At 44.6% G+C, this 24,283-nt stretch overlaps 1 protein-coding gene across 4 annotated transcripts in view; it reads left to right on the top strand.

Moving 5' to 3' along the window:
• LOC144599706 (mitofusin-1-like) overlaps positions 1 to 24,283 on the top strand; it is a 44,056-nt gene that overhangs the window by 2,266 nt on the left and 17,507 nt on the right. Inside the window, exons 1-10 of one of the 4 annotated variants that reach the window (XM_078410935.1) lie at positions 387 to 412; positions 2,985 to 3,106; positions 6,130 to 6,265; positions 9,545 to 9,707; positions 11,651 to 11,775; positions 12,862 to 12,970; positions 13,730 to 13,837; positions 15,206 to 15,359; positions 16,808 to 16,875; positions 21,668 to 21,789. In XM_078410935.1, coding sequence (XP_078267061.1) covers positions 2,992 to 3,106; positions 6,130 to 6,265; positions 9,545 to 9,707; positions 11,651 to 11,775; positions 12,862 to 12,970; positions 13,730 to 13,837; positions 15,206 to 15,359; positions 16,808 to 16,875; positions 21,668 to 21,789 — 1,100 coding nt within the window. In that variant the 5' untranslated portion in view covers positions 387 to 412; positions 2,985 to 2,991. Of the gene's footprint in view, positions 1 to 386; positions 413 to 1,285; positions 1,382 to 1,456; positions 1,478 to 2,984; positions 3,107 to 6,129; positions 6,266 to 9,544; positions 9,708 to 11,650; positions 11,776 to 12,861; positions 12,971 to 13,729; positions 13,838 to 15,205; positions 15,360 to 16,807; positions 16,876 to 21,667; positions 21,790 to 24,283 lie in introns of those variants that run through there. The other 3 variants (XM_078410932.1, XM_078410934.1, XM_078410933.1) reach the window with 3 other exon arrangements.

Raw genomic sequence — 24,283 nt, 5'->3', positions numbered from 1 at the left:
ATGAAGTTTTGGGTGGATTTGGTGAGCGTTTTTGGACCAATGATGATGATTTCAGATTTGTTGCAGTTGAGTTTGAGGAAATTTGATTGAAGCCAAGATTTTATTTCAGTGATGCAGTTTGTCAGTGTAGAGTGTGTGGTGGGGGAGATTGACTTGGTGGAGATGAGGAGCTGGATATCATCGGCGAAGCAATGGAAGTTGAGACCATGACGGCGGATTAATTGACCAAGGGGTCAATCCTGTCTATCTATCCCTGCCTTAAAAATATCCAGATTCACCTATAGAAATTCCTCCTCATCTCCTTCCTAAAGGAACATCATTTAATTCTGAGGCTGTGACCTCTGGACCTGGACTCTCCCACTAGTGGAAACATCCTGTCCACGTCCACTTTATCCAAGCCTTTCACTGTTCTGTAAGTGCCTCACTTTCAACCTTAAATCAAATTTTGTAATTGAAATAACTAACAGATTGTAAAGGCATTGGCGAGGGCACTGTTATACAGAACCCTCTTTAAAGTATTAAGCCCTAGTTAATTTGTAAACAGAAGTGAAAAGATTTCCTTTGCGTTTGCCCTTCGACACTTTGTAGTGAAACTCATGTTTAATCAAATATTTAGCCTGTTGAAATGACAATATAAAACATGCTTGAGTGCATGATATCCATGATAAATAAAGGCCGTCGTCCAATAAAAACGGTTCAAGTGTGCCAGATGAGTCCGTGGCATTGTGACATGGAGTTGTCACCATTCATAAAAGTCACTCAATTTAAAGCTGCACTTGTCTAAGTGAAAATACTACCAGGAAGGAAGCAGGTAGGGTCATAATAAACTAACCATGGCGAGGGTTTTGGTCTAGTTTGTGCAACTGGGCACTCTAGGGTTTAGCACCCCAGTGTAGTGGGGGTGGGCATGGTGATTTATTTTAGCAGATTGACGGGCGGGTGAGCTCGGTGTGCTGTATTGGAGGGAGGGCATAATGTCAGTGTGACCTTGCAAGTGAACGGACGGTGAATTGTACCGGCATTATATTGATTCGTGATAGTTCAGCTGTTATGTTCACTCGTATGACCTCGGGTTATTTTCTGTAAATGTATTTTAGAACAATATATCCATATTTCGTTACCCAGACGAGCAGCGTCTGTGTTGTTTTTTTAATGCACTAAAACCATTAGAGAGAAGAAACAAAATACAATGAAACTCGCATGCATGCACAAGTTGCCCGGGGAAGAGGGGGGAAGGCAAGAATGGACTTTACAACTTCACTCTTGCCTTCTGACGCGCGTGCACGCGGAGGGCAGTGCTCGTGCACGCGGGCTCGGGCACGGGCACGCGTGGCCGCGGACGAGCTGCACTTGGGCTTGTTGCCTGTCAGCAGCCAGAGAGGTAGGTAGGTGGGTAATTGCAGGCTTCTGCAATGGTGCTGTTGCTGCGTTAGTTCTCGGGTTGGACCTGGTCTTATGCGAGCTGCTGCCTGGCCTGGTGAGTCTCTCACATCACACAGTCACACAGCACAGGCCTTCCTGGCTCTGACTGGGCCCTTGGAATAAACCAGCCCGAAGTTGCTGCTGCGAAATGCAGACACTGAGTCAGTCAGAGCAGCAGATTGACGTGACATTGATGCACTCAGTTTTAATAGTTTCCCTGCAGCCTCACTAACTGGCTGCGCGTTAAGAGTGGAGAGTGTTCACCATGCGAGAATATTTGTGGAGGGTTGGTTAGCCTAGCCCCCCCCCCCCCCACCCCAATAGTGCAGTCTCCTTATCTAAAACTGGATTATGCTCTGGCTCCACTGTATACTGGAGCACACACGGCTTTTACAGTGTGCCTTTCAAATCTGTAACTGCGATACAGAATGATCAGCCATGATCACATTGAATGGCGGTGCTGGCTCGAAGGGCCAAATGGCCTCCTCCTGCACATATTGTCTATTGTCACTGGTTCTGTGCTTCCACCCCACTAGACTCTTAGGGAGGGGTGGAAATTAGCATCGCCTACACTTTCAAGAGAGAGTTAAATTTAGCTCCTAGGGTTAAAGGAATTAAGGGATATGGGGAAAAGGCAGGAACTGATTTTAGATGAACAGCCATGATCATATTGAATAGCTCGAAGGGCCGAATGGCATACTCCTGCACCTATTTTTCAATGTAACCTGCAAGAAATGATTCCAAGTAAATGAAAGTGAAAATTAAAACTTTTTTTGAATAGTTATTATTGTTGTCGTTTTTGGACATTGATTGGATGTGCTGATACAGCCTGAGTTTAGTTGACTTGAATAAGTACGGCTTTCATATACTATATTGGTAAATGAATGAATTCTCAGCAGCCTGGATACTTTAACGCACTAACGGGATCTTCTGTAGCAAAGACGAGTGGTGTGTATAAAACCATGAGGAGAATAGAAAGGGTGAATGCACAGAGTATTTTACCCAGAGGAAGGGGACCAAGAACCAGAGGACAGAGGTTTAAGGTGAAGGGGGGGGGGTAAAGATTTAACTGGAACCCGAGGGGCAACATTTTCATACAGAGGGTGGTGGGGAAATGGAACGAGCTGCCAGAGGAGGTAGTTGTGGCAGGTACTATAACAACATTTAAAAGACAAAAATGAGTCTGACGAAGGGTTCCAATCCAAAATGTCACTGGTTTCTTTTTCTCCAGCTACCTGACCTGCTGAGTTGCTCCTGCACTTTGTGTCTATCTTCGATATAAACCAGCATCTGCAGTTCCTTCCGACACTAAGTGCCAGACCATCTCAGAGGGGCAGGCAGCATCTTGGGGGGGAACGTGGATAGGCCATGTTTGTGTCGGGTACCTTCTTTAGACTGATTGTAGCAGGCAGGAGAAAGCTATAATTATTAAAGCAGGATAGTATTAAACGTGATGATGCTAATTGTCTTTTTAAAACACTCTTTTTAAAATGTGCTCCATAAGTTAGCTGGTACTGCGTTAGAATAATTTTCTTTCACCTACTAATGTGTTCTGTACACAGTTGAACCATGGCAGACACAAGTTCATCTCCACTCAAGCACTTTGTACAAGCTAAGAAGAAGATTAACACCATCTTTGAACAACTGTTGGAATATGTTAATGAAGGCGCAAGGTTTATTGAAGGTAAACGATGAATGGATATTTTCATATACCTAATAGTTGTCAGCATGTACAGAAAGTAACAGGTGTTGAGCCATAACTTGTGCATTGTAATCTAGAGCTATGTTGCTTGTAACTTGTCCCACCCCGGTCATTCCACCTTCTCCCCACTCCTGCCCGGCAGAAGGTACAGAAGCTTGAAAGTGTGCAGCACCAGACTCAGGAACAGCTTCTTCCCCTCTGTTATCAGGCTTCTGAACGGCCCTTCCATAAGCTAGGGTACTGTCTGATTCACCTCTACCCCATTGCGGACGTTGGACTTTGTCTGTGGAACTGATGCGCTACGATGCTGAGAACTATATTCTGCACTCTGTATCTTCCCCTATGCTCTACCTATGATACTTGAGTTTGGCTGATTTGGCGCTCTGGTGTCAGGACAATAGCCTCCTCTTGAATGTCACTAAAACTAAGATTCAAGATTCAAGATAGCTTTATTTGTCATCCGATATTGGACGAAATTCAGTCACCCACAGTCCAACAATAAAAGCATTAAATAAGCATTCAACTTACACAACCCCAAAAACCCCCAAAACACAGTCCAACAATAAAAGCATTAAATAGGCATTCAAATTACACAACCCCAAAACCCCCAAAAACACAGTCCAACAATAAAAGCATCAAACAGGCATTCAAACCACCCAACCCCAAAAACACACAAAAAAAGAAACATCCATCAAAGAAACATCCATCACAGTGAGTCTCCTCCAGTCCTCTCCTCACTGTGATGGAAGGCCACAATGTCTTTCCCTTCTCCTGCTGTCCTCTCCCGCAGTCAGGTTGTTGTGGTTGTGGACTTTAGAAGGGCTAAACATCCAAGGACGTACACGCCACTGGAGATAAATGGGTCTACTGTGGATAGGGTGAGCAGTTTTAAATACTTGGGAGTCCACATCACAGAGGATCTGACGTGGGCAACGCACATTGCCGCACTGGTGGGTAAGGCAAAGCAGCGCCTTTACCACCTTAGACAGCTGAAGAAATTCAGAGTGTCTCTGAGGATCCTTCATTGCTTCTACTCTGGGGCTGTAGAGAGCATCCTGTCCGGCAACATTACAGTCTGGTTTGGGAACAGCTCTGCCCAGGACAGGATGGCCCTGCAGAGAGTAGTGCGTTCGGCAGAACGCACCATGGGAACTACACTCGTCCCCCTGCAGGACCTATACATCAGGAGGTGCAGATCCAGAGCAAGTAAGATTATGGGGGACCCCTACCACCCCAGCAACGGACTGTTCCAGATGCTATGGTCAGGCAAGCACCTCCGCTGTCACGCTGTGAAAACGGATGAGACGGAGTTTCTTCCCACAGGCCATCAGGACTGTCAACGTTTATAACTCCAGGGACTAACTTTATTAACTTTATTTATATGCTGTAACTGTAATTCTTTTTTGTGCACAATCCGCAGGCATTGCCACTTTCATTTCACTGCACATCGTGTATGTGTATGTGACAAATAAACTTGACTTGACTTGACTTGATTGCATTAATGTATATCTGATCTGATTACAGAGCATGCAAAACAAAGTTTTTCACTATTATCTCGATACACGTGTCAATAAAAATGATCAACATTGGTTGACTCCCTAAAGTGCCCCTAGAAAGTACATCTGAGGACCATCCACAGTGGGAGAAGTGGCATTAACGTTGGGGCAGCACTGCGGGGCACACCAGTGCTGATGCCAGGGCAGCACTGCGGGGCACCAGTGCTGATGCCAGGGCAGCACCATGCTCGTGCTTGGCCACACCCTGCCATTGTGGGATTTCTCCCATTTGGCAGAATTGCCTGCTAATTATTGAGCCAACATTCATCCAACACTACTGCCCACCTCTTGCACTACCATGACTGGTTTTCTAATTATGTTTCTCCACAAATATCTTTGTTTTTGTGTAGTCTGTTTCCTTTCCTTTTTTCTTTTCACTGCCTTGTATACTTTCTGTTTTGAGAGTTCTGAGTCTACGTACCTGCAATGCTGCTGCAAGCAGGACTTTCATGTACCTGTACCTCACCACACTTGTGCACATTAACACTAAACACTATTTCACTTGATTTTCTGATCTCATCTTAAGATTATCCTTGAACTCTACCTCTGACCAAAATTTTGTCAACTGTTATGGTGTCTTCTTTGATTCAGTGTTTTTCTCTTGTCAAGTGATTACGGGTGTCAATGATTAGATTCATAGAGTGCGGAAACAGGCCCTTCAGCCCAACTTGCCCACACCAGCCAACATGTCCCAGCTACACTAGTCCCACCTGCCAGCATTTGGTCCATATCCCTCCAAACCTGTCCATGTACCTGTCTAACTGTTTCTTAAATGTTGGGATAGTCCCAGCCTCAACTACCTCCTCTGGCAGCTTGTTCCATACAGCCACCACCCGTTGTATGAAAAAGTTACCCCTCAGATTCTTATTAAATCTTTTCCACTTCATCTTAAATTGGGATTACGGGGGGGAAGGCAGGAGAATGGGATTTAGATTTAGAGATACAGCGCGGAAACAGGCCCTTCGGCCCACCGAGTCCGTGCCGCCCAGCGATCCCCGCATATTAACACTATCCTACACCCACTAGGGACAATTTTTTTAAAACATTTACCCAGTCAATTAGCCTATAAACCTGCACGTCTTTGGAGTGTGGGAGGAAACCGAAGATCTCGGAGAAAACCCACGCAGGTCACAGGGAGAACATACAAACTCCGTACAGACAGCACCCGTTGTCAGGATCGAACCTGAGTCTCTGGCGCTGCATTCGCTGTAAGGCAGCAACTCTACCGCTGCGCCATCGTGCCGCCCTAAGAGGGAATGATAGATCAGCCATGAGTGAATGGCAGCGTTGACTTGATGGGCCAAATGGCCTAATTCTGCTCCAATGTCTTATGAACTTGTGATTCCTGATTTGCCTTGTGCATTTTAGTTTGTCAAAAGTGATTTTTTTAATTTTAAATGCAAGATTTTATTTTCACTGGCTCTCACTATGATTGTTTGATTCTGTCAGTGTCTCGTCAGAATGAAGGCCTGGAGAAGATAACAACACAGCAACAGTTGTCAGAGATAGAAGTATTTGCTTCTAAAGTGGCCGGAATCCGCGAGGTGCTGCAACGGAGGCACATGAAAGTCGCCTTTTTTGGAAGGTGAGACGCACGGTTCTCTTGTACAGGAGGGAACTGCGGGTGCTGGTTTACACTGAAGGTAGACACAAAATGTTGGAGTGACTCAGGGGGTCAGGAGAAGGAATGGGTAATGTTTCGGATGGAGACCCGAGAGTAAGGGAGGGGGATATGAGAGGAATGAGGTACAGAACACTGCTCTGCTCTGTACGGTACTGTCTGTACCTTCCCTCACCTCTGGTTTCCCCCTCCCCGACTCTCAGTCTGATGAAGGATCTCAACTCGAAACGTCACCTGTTCCTTTTCTCCTGTGCAAGATTCTCTTGTCTTAGATTAGAGACCCGGATTATATTTTTAGGTGTATAAAATGTAACCTTTTTTAAATCTGGGACCAAAAGGAAAGGGTGTTGCTTGACAAACTACAGTCTCCACATTTCAAGTTAGATAGACTAAAGAGTAGTGATTTGGCGATGGCTAGTTTGGGTGTCACCAATTTTTTTTACTTTATTAGAACTAGAAAGGCTCGTAGAAATAATTAAATTCATTGTTTTTTCGGTCATAGGAAAGAATTTGATTTGGGCATAACAGTAGGGCGGCACGGTAGCGCAGCGGTAGAGTTGCTGCTTTACAGCGAATGCAGCGCTGGAGACTCAGGTTCGATCCTGACTACGGGTGCTGCACTGTAAGGAGTTTGTACGTTCTCCCCGTGACCTGCGTGGGTTTTCTCCGAGATCTTCGGTTTCCTCCCACACTCCAAAGACGTACAGGTATGTCGGTTAATTGGCTGGGTAAATGTAAAAATTGTCCCTAGTGGGTGTAGGATAATGTTAATGTGCGGGGATCACTGGGCGGCACGGACTTCGAGGGCCGAAAAGGCCTGTTTCCGGCTGTATATATATGATATGATATGATAGTAGTTTTGGTTTAGAGATACAGTGTGGAAACAGGCCCTTCGGCCCACTGAATCCGCACTGACCAGCGATGACCCATATGCTAGTTCTATCCTACACACTAGCGACAATTTACAGAAGTCAATTAACCTACAAACACACACATCTTTTGAGTGTGGGAGGAAACCGGAGCACCCGGAGGAAACCCACGCAGGTCATGAGGAGAAGGTAGAAACTCCGTACAGACAGCGCCCGTAGTTGGGATTCTGTGGAGCTGTGAGGCAGCAACTCTATCGCTGGATTACTGTGCCACCCTAATAATCTTAATTTTAACTGAGGGATTGGAGGCAAAGAGTTTTTTTCTTTAAAATATTACTGCCTTTTAATCCATCCATCATTTTGGACATATTGGACTTGGCACACAGTCATTAGCATCAAATAAATGAAAACAACAAACATTTACTTTCCTCATTGAAGAACCCAAGGGACTTTCAGGTGGAAAACGAACAGCTCCAATTATTGCAGTGGTGATTTTCAGCCTTTCTTATTGCAAAGTAGGTACTATTTCCACGTGGAGAAACTATAGGAGGCTGTTGCTATTTCCCCATAGATCGAGGTCACATGCTATACTTTGAAAATATAGTTTAATTTAGTTTGGAGATACTGTGCAGAAACAGGCCCACCGAGTCCACGCCAACCAGCGATCCCCGCGCACTAACCCTATCCTAAACAGACTAGGGACAATTTACATTTATACCAAGCCAATTAACCTGCCAACCTGTACATCTTTGGAGTGTGGGAGGAAATTGAAGATCTCGGGGGGGGGGGGGGGGGGGGGGGGGAGAGACCCACACGGTCACGGGGAGAACTTACAAACGTCCGTACAGACAGCACCCGGAGTCTGGATGGAACCCGGGTCTCTGATATTGTAAGTGTTGAACGGCAGCAACACTACTGCCACTGCACATCCACACCAATCTGAAATGGCGGCACTGCCCTAGCAGCTGCGGCTCACCTGCGGTCCATTTGTCTTTGTGTTTTTGTTGGTTTTTTTTGGTCTTAATTGTAGTTGTGATGTGGTGTTTTTGTGTTTGTGTATTATGTGTGTATGTGGGGGGGGAAGGGGGAAACTGTAACATTGTAAATATGTGTCCCTTCCGAACGGAGACCCGACCTTTGTTTTCTGGGCCGTGTCTCCGTTCCTGCTGCGGCCTACCATCGGCCCAACTCCTGGAGCTGTCGGCCTCCAGGGCTCTGGTTCGCAGAGCCCGCGGATCGGACTTACCACCACCGGAGCCGGCCGTCTTCGGAGGCTGCGGGAGCGGATGCGACTCGCCTTAAGATCGGGCCGCGTGGATGCCGACATCGGGAGCTCCGGCAGCGGCAGCGGGTTCGCCCGCCCCGGATCGCGGGGCTTGGGTCGCGGACATTTCACCGTCCGGCGCGGCCTAAGATACGCCGCGGGATATTTCTCTGCTGGGCGGGGGCTTCAATGTCGGGAGCCACGACCGCCCCGACGTGCAGCAACAGCGGCAGCAGCGTGTTCGCCCGCCCCGGATCGGACTTATCATCGGCGGAGCCGGCCGTTTTCGGAGGCTGCGGGAGCGGCTGCGACGCGACGCGCCTTGGGCTTGTCCCGCTGCGGACCGTCCGGTGCGGCCTGCAACCACAACAACCTGGCTGCAGGCGAGGACAGCGGAAGAAGGGAAAGACATTGTGGCCTTCCATCACAGTGAGGAGAGGACTGGAGGAGACTCACTGTAATGGATGTTTCTTTGATGGATGTTTCTTTTTTTGTGTGTTTTTGGGGTTGGGTGGTTTGAGTGCCTGTTTGATGCTTTTATTGTTGGACTGTGTTTTTGGGGGTTTTGGGGTTGTGTAATTTGAATGCCTGTTTAGCGCTTTTATTGTTGGACTGTGTTTTTGGGGGTTTTGGGGTTGGGTAATTTGGGTGCCTGTTGAGTGCTTTTATTGTTGGACTGTGTTTTTGGGGGGTTTTTTGGGGGTGTAATTTTGATGCTTATTTAATGCTTTTGTTGTTGGACTGTGGGTGATTGAATTAACATTTTGTTCAAGATGGCCGCGCCGTTGTGTTTGGCTGCCTGCCACTGTATGTTTCTTTTTTTTTCCTGGTCAGATGTGCAGCACTTTGGTCAACGTGGGTTGTTTTTAAATGTGCTATACAAATAAATTGACTTGACTTGACTTGACTTGCACCACTGTGCTGCCCCATGGATAGTTGAATTTCTATTACCAATGTTTCTGCCCTCGAGTACACTTTCATATTGTCGCCTGAAAATATGTCGAGGGGCATTGTCTTCAATGAATTGAGTTGCGGATTTTCTGCGTAAAAGAAAATTCTGTGTGATGTCGAAAGAGAATATTTCCTTTAAATTGTTTTGTATTTTCATAGAACAAGTAATGGAAAGAGTACTGTGATCAACGCAATGTTATGGGACAAGGTACTGCCCAGTGGCATTGGACATACCACCAACTGCTTCCTGAGTGTTGAAGGAACGGATGGGGATAAAGCCTATTTGATGACTGAAGACTCTGAGGAAAAGAAGAACGTGAAAGTAAGTGTTTGTTTATGCAGGGACACGCGCTTCTGGGAATTTAAGATCAGTAGGAATTAAATATATTAAAATCACTTTTATATTTATTTACGTACTGTGTATGATGGAGTGAATATTTCTTGGTTGAGTACTTATCCTGGCATTATGGCGCAAGTACTTTGTGTTTTGACAGTAACTAGACGGGCGTGGACCCATCGGGTCCAAACCTCTCGGCAACCCCATTGGGTCCAAACCCCTCCCGCGGGCCCGGCAACCCTCCCCCAACTGACGACCCGTTGCCGGCTGGGGAGTCTACCCCAGGGCCATGGGCAGGCGAGGGGGAGAGAAGAGAGGGGAGAGGGAGCCACTCACCCCAGCCCCAGGCGCCCATTTCATCAGCCGTGGACCTGTTGGGTGCAAACCTCTCCTGCAGCGGCAGCTCGACGGAGACGGCCATCTTTTTTGACCTTCTGCCGCCGCGCTGCACCATGGGAGGAAGGTCAGGCACGGGGCACGCCGGGACGGACGCTGGTCCTCCCGGTGGGGTGGGGGGGAGCGCTTTTTAAAAAGTTTATTAAGGTCATTGCTTTTAAAATGTTACAAAACTTAATTAATCGAGACCGCAGGCGAATGCTGAGTCGGGTGGGCCTACAATTGTTGCGCTGTTGTGGCTGTATTTCGGGATCAAACTGACATGTAAACCAACATATGTACGAATCTACATGCAAGATGAGAGTTTTAGTAATATATAGATTCAGTAATGTCGTTTTGAAATGAAACAGCTCTGCTTTTAAGACCAATTAAGGTCAAACATATCCTGAACATAGAAGTGTTTGTTCCTAATCTCGCTTCCAAACTCATCATTCCCCGATGGTAATCCTAACCCCGCCCCAAGGAGACAGCTTCCCTGACTAATCTACAATCTGCAATATATAACATCTGCTTCACTTAATGGGGAATATTTCATGCTTGAAAGCGCGCACCACCAGACTCAGGAACAGCTTCTTCCCCTCTGTTATCAGGCTTCTGAACGGTCCTTCCAGAAGCTAAGGCACTGTCCGATTCACCGCTACCCCACTGTGGGCGTTGGACTTTGTTTCTGAAACTGATGCTCTACAATCTATATTCTACACTCTGCATCTTTCCCTTTGCTCTAACAGTCAACAGAGCTTTATTTGTCATTCGGTACCAAGGTACCGAACGAAATTACATAGCAGTCATACACAAAAAAGAACACACGACACATGACCCCAACACAAACGTCCATCACAGTGACCCCAAACACCCCCTCACTGTGATGGAGGCAACAAAACTTCCACTCTCTTCCCCACGCTCACAGACAGACAGCTCGTCCCCGACCGACCCGCACAGTCCCCGCAAGGGGATGGAAGTCCCCGCGGCCGAGCCGCACCGGGCGCTGAAACATCCCGCGGCCGAGCCGGGCGATTGTATTTGAGCTTGAGTTATAATTTGTATTATCTGATTGGATTGGCCTAGAAAAAGTGGATGTGGAGAGGATGTTTCCAGTAGTGGGAGAGTTTAGGACCAGAGGGCACAGACTCAGAATAAAAGAACGTACCTTTAGAATGGAGATGAGGACGAATTTCTTTAGCCAGAGGATACTGAATCTGTGGAATTCATTGCCACAGACGACTGTGGACGCTGTGGTTCAGTTGCCTATAATAGCTGGGAAGATTACCCCCCTCAGATGCTGCCTGGCCCGCTGAGTTCCACAAAGCAGTGTCTAGGCATTTGCATCATCTTGGGAGAGGCGCTTTATGTTTCATGTTCATTTTTTCATAAAGTAATCTGGACATTAAACTCTGCCCTGTTGATTACAGTCTGTTTCTTTTTCTCGATGGTATCACTTTTAATTTCCTTCTCATTCACATTATATATCGCCAATGTTATGGAACAATGTGCATCAGTGCAATGTGCAGTACTACATCTTTCTCTGCCCGTAGACTGTGAACCAGCTGGCGCATGCTTTACACCAGAATGAATACTTGGACGCTGGATGTCTCGTCCGTGTGTTTTGGCCAAAATCAAAATGTGCTCTTCTTCGGGATGACTTGGTATTAATGGACAGGTCAGATCAGTTCAAAATAATTTCACATTGATGTAAATTATAATTTGTTTGGTTGCTCCATTGCTGCACAACACTCTTCTCATCATTCGAAACATCATTCCTGTGGTATCTGATTCTCTTTTGTGGATTTTGAAGCCTAAAGTGCCGCTATAGGTGTTCACTACTGACCTTGAAGAAAGTTCTTAGCGATGGCAATTTCTGCATTTAGTTGTATATCTACACATAGGCATTCTCCCTAAGTTGATATCAGGGGAGGGGGCGAGACAAAGAAAGGATATAGTCGGAGACAGGAAGACTAGTGGGAGAACTGGGAAGGGGGAGGGGATAGAGAGGGAAAGCAGGGACTATCTGAAGTTAGAGAAGTTAATGTTCATACCGCTGGGGTGTAAACTACCCAAGTGAACTATGAGGTGCTGTTCCTCCAATTTGCGTTGGGCCTCACTCTGACAATGGAGGAGGCCCAGGACAGAAAGGTCAGATTGGGATTGGGAGGGGGAGTTGAAATGCTGAGCCACCGGGAGATCAGGTTGGTTAAAATGGACTAGGCGGAGGTGTTCAGCGAAACGATCGCCGAGCCTGCGTTTGGTCTCGTCGATGTGGAGAAGTTGACACCTGGAACAGCGGATACAGTAGATGAGGTTGGAGGAAGTGCAGGTGAACCTCTGCCTCACCTGGAAAGACTGTTTGGGTCCTTGGATGGAGTCGAGGGGGGAGGTGAAGAGACAGGTGTTGCATCTCCTGCGGTTGCAGGGGGAAATACCTCGGGAGGGGGTTGTTTGGGTGGGAGTGGACCAGGGAGTTTCAGACCCGAAACGTCACCCATTCCTTCTCTCCCGAGATGCTGCCTGACCCGCTGAGTTACTCCAGCATTGCGCGATTCTTCGATTTTAACCAGCATCTGCAGTTTTTTTCCTACTCCATAAGTTGATGGTGGATTTCTCCATGACATTGAGTTTCAAGACCCTCTTTGCAATTTCTGCATTTTTGTTTTCCTGATATTAATTTGTAATAATTGCCAGTGCATTTTAGCGGAATTTCAGAATATATGTTGTGTGTATTTATGTGAACCGATGTTATCTTCTGTAGCCCTGGTACAGATGTAACCACCGAGTTGGATAGTTGGATTGACAAATTCTGCCTGGATGCTGATGTCTTTGTGTTAGTTGCAAATTCAGAATCGACACTAATGCAAACGGCAAGTGAATGCTTTTTATTCTTGGTACAAAATTAGACAAATATTGGGAAGATTTTTTTTTAATCATTCCCAATCTTTTTTTTCTAACTCTGTTCGTGGCACATGTACGAATGAATGAATATACCTGTATAAAATTTAACAGTTATTGAAAATTAGACAAATTGTATAAATATAACTCGAGATTAAACTGAACAAAAAAAATGATATAAAGAACACAAGGTCAGATAAAGGCCCCCCAGGCTTATTCTGTTCCTAAACCCCTCGTCCAGAAATCGATCAATTTTAGACTATTTTATTGTCGCATGTACATGCGTACAGTGAAATTCTTTTTTTTGCAAACAGGTCAGTAAACTATTGCCATTCCCAAGTACAATCCCCGATTAGTGTACAGAGCATAGAAATGGTCCATTGAGACCGCATGCGCTAGTTGCCAGGATTTGCCACCAATTTCAACGTCCAGTCCGATCCCGACTAAAATCATTAGTCAGGTTGACTGTTTAATTATCATATATACTGACAGCAGAACAATGAAATTCCTGCATACATAAAGGTCCAGTAAACGCAATACTTAGTCAGGTGACACAGTGGTAGAGTCGCTGCCTCACAGCGCCAGAGATCCGGGTGCAATCCTGACCACGGGTGCTGTCCGTACGGAGTTTGTACCTTCTCCCCGTGACCGTTTGGGATTTATTGTGAATGTTATTGTGAATTTTGGATATTCAGCGTAATTTTTAACTCTTCCATTATGTTGACTTTCAGGAGAAACAGTTTTTTCATAAAGTTAATGAGCGACTTTCGAAGCCAAATATTTTCATCCTGAATAATCGCTGGGATGCTTCTGCTTCTGAGCCAGAGTACATGGAAGAGGCAAGTCACTAATGGATAGTGCTTCTAAACTGGGCTTAAATGGTCATGTCTGGATATCAGACATTGCTGGCTAATGTGGCCCTTCATTTAATGGGTTTAAAAAAATACTTAAATACCAAATTGAATAAGGGTGTAGTTAGATTGCTTGGAGAAACAAGAAATTGCAGATGCTGAAACCCGGAATAAAACAAAGTGCTGGTTAGATTCAGCAGATCAGACAACCAGGATGATGTAATAAAATTGAGTTTTAAGAAGGGTCCTGACCCGAAATGGCACCCATCCATGTTCTCCAGAGATGCTGCCTGACCCGCTGAGTTACTCCAGCACTCTGTGAAACGTCACCTATCCATGTTCTCCACAGATGCTGCCTGACCCGCTGAGTTACTCCAGCACTCTGTGAAACGTCACCTATCCATGTTCTCCACAGATACTGCCTGACCCGCTGAGTTACTCCAGCACTTTGTGTCTATCTTTAGCAAGGCTTAATTGCTTGCTTTAAATAACATTGTAAACCACTTATTTGTGTAGGAAAATAACTGCAGATGCTGGCACAAATCGAAGGTATTTATTCACAAAATGCTGGAGTAACTCAGCAGGTCAGGCAGCATCTCTGGAGAGAAGGAATGGGTGACGTTTCGGGTCGAGACCCTTCTTCATTTTATTTAATTTGTGCTCTTGAATCGATTGGAAACGTTTATTCATTGAGAAAACCTTACTTTGAAAAGGCATTGCAAACTTTATCAAAGTGTTCCACACTACTAACAGTCTGGGTTGGAATTACAAATACAGAATACGTTTCATTCATCTGCCATTAACTAGGAAGAACTTTTAAATAACTTGTAGAAGCAAGGAAATGCAGATACTGGTTTTCAACAAAAGACACAGTGCTGGACTAACTTCGCGGGTCAGGCAGCATCTGTGGAGAACATGGATAGATGGCATTTTGGGTTGGGATGTTTCTTCAGACTGTGAAGAAGGGTCAAAGTCTGAGGAAGGGTCCCGACCCGAATCGTCACCTATCCATGTTCTCCACAGATGCTGCCTGACCCGCTGAGTTACTCCAGCACTCTGAAACGTCACCTATCCATGTTCTCCGTAGATGCTGCCTGACCCGCTGAGTTACTCCAGCACTTTGTTCTTTTTTAAATAACTTGAAAACCACTTCCATTTTATGTAATTCATGCCCCTGAATCGATAGGAAGCATCTTTATGGTTGTAAAAACCCTACTGTGAGAGGTTAGTGCAAGCTGTGTCAAAAGGTACTTTACTAGTTGCTATGAATGCACATGTATATGAGAGAAAAAAAATTGCATCCATTTCCTGTTGCTATTGCTGAGCCATGAGCCTGTGTTTTCCTTGTAATGCAAGGTTCGGCAACAGCATACGGATCGCTGTGTAAACTTCCTGGTGGATGAACTTGGGATAATGGACTATGCACAGGCTGAGAAAAGGATCTTCTTCATTTCCGCTAAGGAGGCTGTAAACGCCAGGATTCATAAAGCTCAAGGGATGCCAGAAGGGGGTAAGTGTTTCGCTCTGTGGAGAGGATCTTTCCACCAGTGGGAGTGTCTAGAACCGGAGGCCATTGCCTCAGAATAAAAGGACGTACCTTTAGGAAGGAGATGAGGAAAATGTCCTTAGTCGGAAGGTGTTGAAGCTGTAGAACTCATTGCCATAGACGGCTGTGGAGGCCAAGTCAATGGGTATTTTTAAATTGGAGATTGACAGAATCTTGATCAGTAATGTTGCCATTAATTTCCAGATATCTACCCCGTCAAGCCTTCAAAAATGTTGGACACAAAATGCTGGAGTAACTCAGCGGGTCAGGCAGCATCTCGGGAAAGAAGGAATGGGTGACTTTTCGGGTTGAGACCCTTCTTCAGACTGATGAAGGGTCTCGACCCGAAACGTCGCCCATTCCTTCTCTCCCGAGATGCTGCCTGACCCGCTGAGTTACTCCAGCATTTTGTGTCCACCTTTGATTTAAACCAGCATCTGCAGTTTTTATTTCCTATGCTTCCTTCTAAAATGATATTTGTTTCAAAGAGTTTTTCTGCCTCATTCTTCTGAACTCTAGAATAAGAACCCTCCTGCCAGTCCATGAACCAGTTCATTGAGTTTTGCGATGATAACTAAAGCAATCAAGGTTTTGGGAGATATCAAGTGATGGGATTTGAATCCGAATGAGTGGAAAATTTTAAATGGCCACGTTCCAAATTGGTATAATTATTTGTAGAAGATGTTTTAATGTGTCATGAAATAGCCCTTGCAGAAAAGTCAAAGTAGATTTTGTTGTTGAGATAGACACAAAGTGCTGGAATAATTCAGTGGGTCAGGCAGCATCTCTAGGGAAAAAGAATAGGAGACGTATCGGGTCAGAACCAGACTCTTCGTCGTTTCAACCCAAAACATCATCTATTTTTTTTCTCCAGAGATGCTGCCTGACCCGCTGAGTTACTCCAGCACTTTTTATCTATCTTCGGTAGAAACCAGTATCTGCATTTCCTTCCTACACATTTTGATTTTGCGATCAGATATATCAGTTGACTTGTATGTAAACCACAAAGTATGCCTTTCTTTAATAATGAGATGACCACCCTACACTGAAGGAGCTAGATAAGTGTTATATGTTATCAACTTTGGTTTAGTGAACTGTACAGGTTTGCCTGGAACACATTTCTTTGGAGAAAAGTCCTTGCCTATTGACTTAATGCAGTCAGTACTTGAGAGTTATTCTTATTTTATCATGGATTATAATTGTCGAGCTGTCTGATTGAGAATGATCAGCCATGATCACATTGAATGGTGGTGCTGGCTCGAAGGGCCGAATGGCCTACTCCTGCACCTATTGTCTATTGTCTATTTGTGATTACAAGATTTGTAAGGTTTTTTTTTTTTTAAACCTCTCCCATATATTGGTCATGATAAATGTCGCAACACTTTTTTTTTTTTGTTCCATTTGATTTACAGGTGGTGCTTTGGCAGATGGATTCCAGGCTAGGCTTTTTGAATTTCAAAATTTTGAACGCCAATTTGAGGTATACAATAGACAGTTATCTTTTACTTTGACCCCATAACTTTTATAATGATTATTTTTCAGTTTCTGGTTTGTTTCAAGAATGGAGCAATTTCTGGTCTGCTTCCAAAATAGAGTAATTTAAAAATAATCTAGATGCATGTTTACATTGAAATATTTGGAGTTTAAAAACTTTGTTGGTTCAATAACTGTGCAAGCCCTGACGTTGTGATTCATTCAAGCAATCGGCCTTGCTTCCACAAAAGGCTCGAGTTGTAGCTTTAGGTTCCTGCAGAAATAAGACAGTAAACCGATATTTTAATCACATTTTACTTTTTTAATTGAATTTGACAGGCACGGCCTTTTAAATATAGTTTGATTTTGAACAAAAGTAATGAAAAAAAAAGCAGGCTTGAACGTAAGGGTTTTCTAATTCGTGTCAGTATACCTTGCTTGGCAGCAGGAAGGGTGGAAATTGTGAGGAAAGCTAACAATTGAAAGGTGCTTCTGGTTCTTAGTGTGTGAACATAGGACTGTAAATAACTCCAATGGCCTTCTGTCAACAGTTTATCTTCTTGTAGGCTGCTAGAAACCAGCAACTGTAGTTCCTTGGTATCACACTGTTCTTGTAGACTATTCAGCTTTTCTGTACTTTCTTTCCAATACCTTTCAATAGAAGGAAAAATTAGGTATTTTGTTTCTCGTGTGAAGCCCAATGCAACAAATGTTTGCTTCTGTATTCTTCAAGGTACCTGATACCCAGGCATTGAAGGCAGAATATACCTGGCATTGGTGCTCTTAAACAACATGTATTTACAATTTCCTTTCTCTTCTTTGTAATAAATATAGAAATTGTTGATTGGTAACATCATAGAAATTGATGATAGTATCTTGCCTAACCACGTCTCAGTTTCTCTTTGAGAAAATTCTTCTTTCCCACAGCTCTACCCGAACAATGTGTGCATTTTACTCGTCAATCTTTTGTGTTCATTGCTGAAGTCTAGACCAGCTTCGGCGAGGTGCTTTTACCAGTGATGTTTTACTTTCTGTTATCTTATTCTTATTTTCATGTTTTTGTTCCTCTCAAATTACAGTTCTTCACTTCCACTAGTTCTTGCATCTCTCCTCTCCACTAGAAACACATTTGTTAGATGCCTTAAAGATGGGCAAGAACCCAAGGGGCTATTTCTTCAATTCATTCCTTTTTAGATTGTTTAAGTTTAGTCTTAATTAAACATTCTTGCGTTATCGACCTACACTGCTTTTTAGGTTTAGGTTTTTTTTCTTGTCGCGTGTACTGAAGTACAGTGAAAAACTTTGGTTTGCATGATATCCAATCAGATCAGATAATGAATTGCAGGAATTTAGAAGACTGAGGGGGGATCTTATAGAAACATATAAAATTCTTAACGGGTTGGAGAGGCTAGATGCGGGAAGATTGTTCCCGATGTTGGGGAAGTCCAGAACCAGGGGTCACAGCTTAAGGATAAGGGGGAAGTCTTTTAGGACCGAGATGAGAAAACATTTCTTCACACAGAGAGTGGTGAGTCTGTGGAATTCTCTGCCACAGAAGGTAGTTGAGGCCAGTTCATTGGCTATATTTAAGAGGGAGTTAGATGTGGCCCTTGTGGCTAAAGGGATCAGGGGGTATGGAGAGAAGGCAGGTACGGGATACTGAGTTGGATGATCAGCCATGATCATATTGAACGGCGGTGCAGGCTCGAAGGGCCGAATGGCCTACTCCTGCACCTATTTTCTATGTTTCTATCCAGCCAAACTCAAGCATAACAAGTGGAGCAAAGGGGGAAGATACAGAGTGCAGAATATAGTTCTCGGCATCGTAGTGCACCAGTTCCACAGACAAAGTCCAATGTCCGCAATGGTGTAGAGGTGAATCACACAGTAGCCCTTTGCCGCTCGAACAGGAAAAATAATGTATTTAAAATGAGAGTATTGCAAGATCAGATTTCTATTTTAAGTCATTATACACCATTTATCCTTCTGGTCCAGTGCTGACCATGTATTGTCTGCATGTCTGGCCCCGTTCTCGCTGTGCTCCAGTGCATGCGTTGCTCTGGTCTGCCAGGCACATTCCCAGCCATGCACCCAGCTGCACATCCACCACACTCCCGATGCTGGTGGTCTCAGGGGTGTTGCTCCTGGGCATTTGCTGAGATTAGATGGACAAAAGACACACAGATGAGTGTGACCAGCCAGCAAGGCCACCGTCTGTCTCCATGTTCAATGTACCAGCACTTTGATCAACTGGGGATCAGGGCCTTAAACCTGAGCTCTTTGTCTACTGGGCAGTAATGGTCCCTGCACTGCTGCATGTTTCTGAGAGAGAGACAAAAATGCTGGAGCAACTCAGCGAGACAGGCAGCATCTCTGAAGAGAAGGAGTGGGTGACATTTTGGGTCGAGACGCTTCTTCAAACTTATGCATGTTTCTGAGATTTGGACTACCAATAGTAGATACTTCAGAGCGCTGGAAAGATAGCACGAACACTGTCTGCATTAAGTCTACTGCAAGAATAAGTGATCCAATGTCAGCATTCTTCTCCGGCCCAATATTCTGAATATTGAGACTCTAAATACATTTATTCACTCCATACAGAAAGAACTCAGCAAGTCAGGCAGCATCATTCTCTGGAGCGCATGAATAGGCGATGTTTTAGGTCAGGACACTTCTTCTGACTTCACTCCGATGGGCAAGCCTCATCATTCACATGACCAGCACCAAATGCCTAAACACCTAACATAAATCCCTAAAAGTCTATTTCAGGCTCTGTCACAATCAGAGATTACCAGGTGAGCAGAGAAGAAGATTCAAAGAATGTTCACAAGGGGTATATCAGGAAAAGGGTAGGATCCCCACTGACTGTTGTGAATTCCTGACTCTCGGCTTCTCAAAGTGGAGAAGGAACATCTGGGATGGAAGTGAGAACTTGGAGTCCATGTTCCACACAAAAGCCTGACGTTAAAGGTAGAAGGAGAAATCACTTCAAACTATTCAACTGCCTCATCATTTCATGCCTGCCTCACCAGTTGCTTTTGAACCTCAAAGAAATGAGTGGCAGCAAATCACCCTCAATCCTGAAGGGCTTGTAAATCTCATAAGTGCACTTCTTATCCAGTAGTTTGTAAAATTTGTGAAAGTCTGATGCACAGGCAATTTAAAAGTAAAGTTTTCATTAATATAATAAATGCAGGGTTGAAAGAAAAACTTGATAAGACACCTACGTTCAGATAGTAAGGTATATGTTCGGCTATTAGATGCCAAAATGGGAAACCATTTTTGCTTGATATTTTCTAATATGATAACCGTAAGAATTTTTCACGAGCAGCAGCTGCCTGCTTGGACTGCATGTGGAGGTGGAAGAAATAAATACAATACAACACAATACAATATATCTTTATTGTCATTGTACAGGGGTACAACAAGATTGGGAATGCGCCTCCCATACGATGCAATAATTTAATTAATTTAAACAATAACAACCCAACGAAACAAATTGTAACAGTTTTAAGACAGAATAAAGTGCAAGTAGATCTGTGCTGGATCACTGTGCGATGTGACCATAAAGGTTTAGTATATAGTACAAAGGAAAGTGAAGGGAAAAGTTAGAGACGGGTGAGAATTGCCAAAGAATGATTAAACATGGCTTTGAAATGGATGAAAGGGAAAAACATAGAAAGCAAAAGCCACTGAAATTTTGCATAAAGCAAACTGAAGATGGTTTCACGCTAATTAGAAAGCCATCGTGTGGTCAGAGTATGTAACTGTAGCATGCTGCCGGTGTATCAAATGTAAAAATGCAACGATAATGACAGAAGGTAGACACAAAATGCTGGAGTAACTCAGCGGGTCAGGCAGCGTCTCCGGAGAGAAGAAATAGGTGACGTTTCGAACCGAAACGTCACCCATCCCTTCTGTCCCGAGATGCTGCCTGACCCGCTGAGTTACTCCAGCATTTTGTGTCTACCTTCGATTTTAACCGGCATCTGCAGTTTTTTTTCCCTACACGATAATGACAGACATGGCAATAGCAGTTGAGGCATAGATGGGGTGGTCGGTCAGAGCCCTGTTCCCTGGATGGGAATGTCCAGTATTAGAGGGCATAGCTTTAAGGTGAGAGATGCAAAGTTTAAAGGAGATGTGTGTGCTGGGCAACTTTTTCCACACAGAGAGCAGTTAGTGCCAGGGGTGGGGGTGGAGGCAGATATGATGGGGGTGTTTAAGAGACTTTTAAATAGGCATATGGATATGCAGGGAACGGAGGGATATGGATCATGTGTAGGCAGATAAGAATTGGTCTTGGCATCATGTCCATTGTGTCCAAAGGGCTTTACTGTTCTATGTTCTGGTAAGAACAAGTAGCAAAAGGTATTTTTTATGAGATAAAGTTAGTTTTATTTGTCCCAGTGACGTATCAGCAGAGTCACAAGTGCCTTGCTCAAAGCTTCCATAATGATTACCGCACTGTACACGAGGAAACACAATTTGATTGCCTCAGCCACCAGGTCAGACCCCCTTTACATGTTATAAGCAATGCTTTATGTTATTTTATTGCGGTTTATGATTTTAAACACATTACTGTGAATACAAATCTGTGTTCCAAGGCACCGCCTTGCTGCTGATTGTTTGCCTTTTTGGTTTGAGTTTAATTTGGTGCTGTGTGTTGTGTTGAAGTTTCTGCATGTTTGTGTTGATAAGCAGCAGCAAGTCAGTATCTGAGCAGCTGTGTAGTTAGTCACTGTGCAGCGTGAGCAACTGCAGGTTCACAGTAATGTGTGCACGCTTGGCCCTCGCAGGAATGCATCTCGCAGTCAGCAGTCAAAACAAAATTTGAACAGCACACTATCAGAGCTAAGCAGATCATAGACACTGTGAAAAAAATCATGGACTCCATCAATGTCGTGGCAGCGGAGAAGAGGTAAGCGAAGCGGCTGGTGGCGTGATTTACGCGCAGGGTGTTAGCTTTGTCATTGCCTGCGATCTGACTCAGCAATGTTGAGGTGGGACGCTGAACATTTAATGAATTGTTAGGGTGGAAATGAATTCCATGAAGCATTACATTTCATCTCAGCAGTTCCAGCCAAGCCAATCTTGCTGCTCCACCACTTACCTGGCTGCTAATCAGAAAATGTGCAATATGTAATGATATCAGTCATCCAGCACAGAAACAGGCCTTTCGGCCCATCCTGTCCTTGCTGACCAAGATGCTCCTACGCTACCTGTGTGTGTTTGGCTCGTACCCTCTAAACCCTTCCTTTCTATGTACCATCTAAATGTCTTTTAAATGTTGCTTTGGTACCTGCCTCAACTACCTCCTCTGGCAGCTCGTTCCATACACCCACCACCCTCTGTGTGGGGAACGTTGCCCCGAGGGTTCCTATTAAATCTTTCCCCTCCCACCGTAGACCTATACCCTCTGGTTCTTGATTCCCATACAATACTCTGTACATTCACCCTATCTGTTCCCCTTATACACCTTTGTAAGATCACCCCACAGCCTCTTGCGATCCAAGGAACAAAGTGTAAATGCTGGGCTTGTGGAGCTGAGCTTGCACTTGGTCAGACATGAGCTAACTGAAAGACATGAAAATCTGCACGAGGACGTGTTGCAGTGAGGATATTTGCACTCTGCAACGGGACAAAGATAACACGATGAAGGGAATGCATGAAAACGTAGTCAATGGAGGTTCAAGTGGGGAGCGTCTGATGCCAATACGCAGAACCATTCTGTCATTGAAGAGATTATAGACAATAGACAATAGGTGCAGGAGGAGGCCATTCGGCCCTTTGAGCCAGCACCGCCATTCAATGGCTGATCATTCTCAATCAGTACCCCGTTCCTGCCTTCTCCCCATACCCCCTGACTCCCCTATCCTTAAAAGCTCTATCTAGCTCTCTCTTGAATGCATTCAGAGAATTGGCCTCCACTGCCTTCTGAGGTAGAGAATTCCACAAATTCACAACTCTCTGACTGAAAAAGTTTTTCCTCATCTCAGTTCTAAATGGCCTAACCCTTATTCTTAAACTGTGGCCCCTTGTTCTGGACTCCCCCAACATTGGGAACATGTTTCCTGCCTCTAACGTGTCCAACCCCTTAATAATCTTATACGTTTCGATAAGATCTCCTCTCATCCTTCTAAAGTCCCACTGAGATTGCAGTGGGATCTAAGTGATCTTGTGAATGAGTGTAGTAAAGCATTAGCTGGCAAATGCAGCAAGTGGTATGTTAACCTTTATTGCAAGAGGGATGGCATTTAGAAATAAGGAAGCATTGGCACAATCACACAAGGTACTGGTGAGGCCACACCTTGAACTGCGCACAGCTTCCATCCTTTCATTTGAGAAAAGTGCTGGCAATGGAAGCAGTCCAAAAGAGATTCGTCAGGTTTACTCCTCGGATGAGTGGCACGGGCTGCTAAAGACAGTAGATCTAAATGCTGTGGAGTTTGGAAGAATACTTCATAAGATCATAAGTGATAGAAGCAGAATTAGACCTCTGTTCCGAGACTCTCCCACTAGTGGAAACATCCACTCTATCCAAGCCTTTCACTATTCGGTAAGTTTCAATGAGTGTCCCCACCCCCCTCATTCTTCTACACTCCAGCGAGTACAGGCCCAGTGCCATCAAAGGCTCATCATATGTTAACCTACTCATTCCTTGGATCACTCTTGTAAACCTCCTCTGGACCCTCTCCAGAGCCAGCACGTCCTTCCTCAGATATGAAGCCCAAAATTGCATTACCCATTAATGAACTACGTAAGATCTTGAGGGACATGAGAGGGTAGATACGGAGATGTTTCCATCAATGAAAGAATCTCAAAAGAGATTCAAGATTAGCTACAAAATTACAGGGAGATCATTTAAACTGGTGCATTGGAATAACATCTCACGAGAGTAGAATTCCTTATCCAATCGAGTAGTGAAGGCTAGATCATTGGGAGATGGAGAAGTAGATACATTTTTGAAAGATCTAGGGAACTGTGAGCAATGGGGAAATGATGCACAAGAGGGGATGAAGTCATGGGGGGGGGGCATCAGCTGAGACCATACGGAATGGTGAGCTAGGCTTGAAGGGCCGAGTGGTCTAATCCTATTATTTCTTTATATTCTTATGCAAACGTTCTAATATTTCAAGCAGAACATTCTGCCCATGCATGTAGCATTACCTACAAAACATGTTGTAATGGCAACTTCAGTCTTTTGCAGTCAAGTCTTTTATAATAATAGCCATTACTTCACAAGGAGTGAGAGTGGTCTTGGCGCAGAGCCCCAACAGAGATCTTCAATATGTTTTTCCAGTTTAATTAGTTGTTTATTGAAATAGTTGTACAAACAAGAAGATGAACATACCAGGCTGTACTTATTTCGCATTCAGGTCATAGCTGGCTGCTCTGTTCTCCCCGCCTGCTCC

The sequence above is a fragment of the Rhinoraja longicauda genome, chromosome 13, assembly GCF_053455715.1.
Source record: "Rhinoraja longicauda isolate Sanriku21f chromosome 13, sRhiLon1.1, whole genome shotgun sequence".
Classification (NCBI taxonomy): domain Eukaryota; kingdom Metazoa; phylum Chordata; class Chondrichthyes; order Rajiformes; family Arhynchobatidae; genus Rhinoraja; species Rhinoraja longicauda.
The sequence above is the reverse complement of the archived record's forward strand: the minus strand, read 5'-3'. Positions and strand labels throughout refer to the sequence as shown.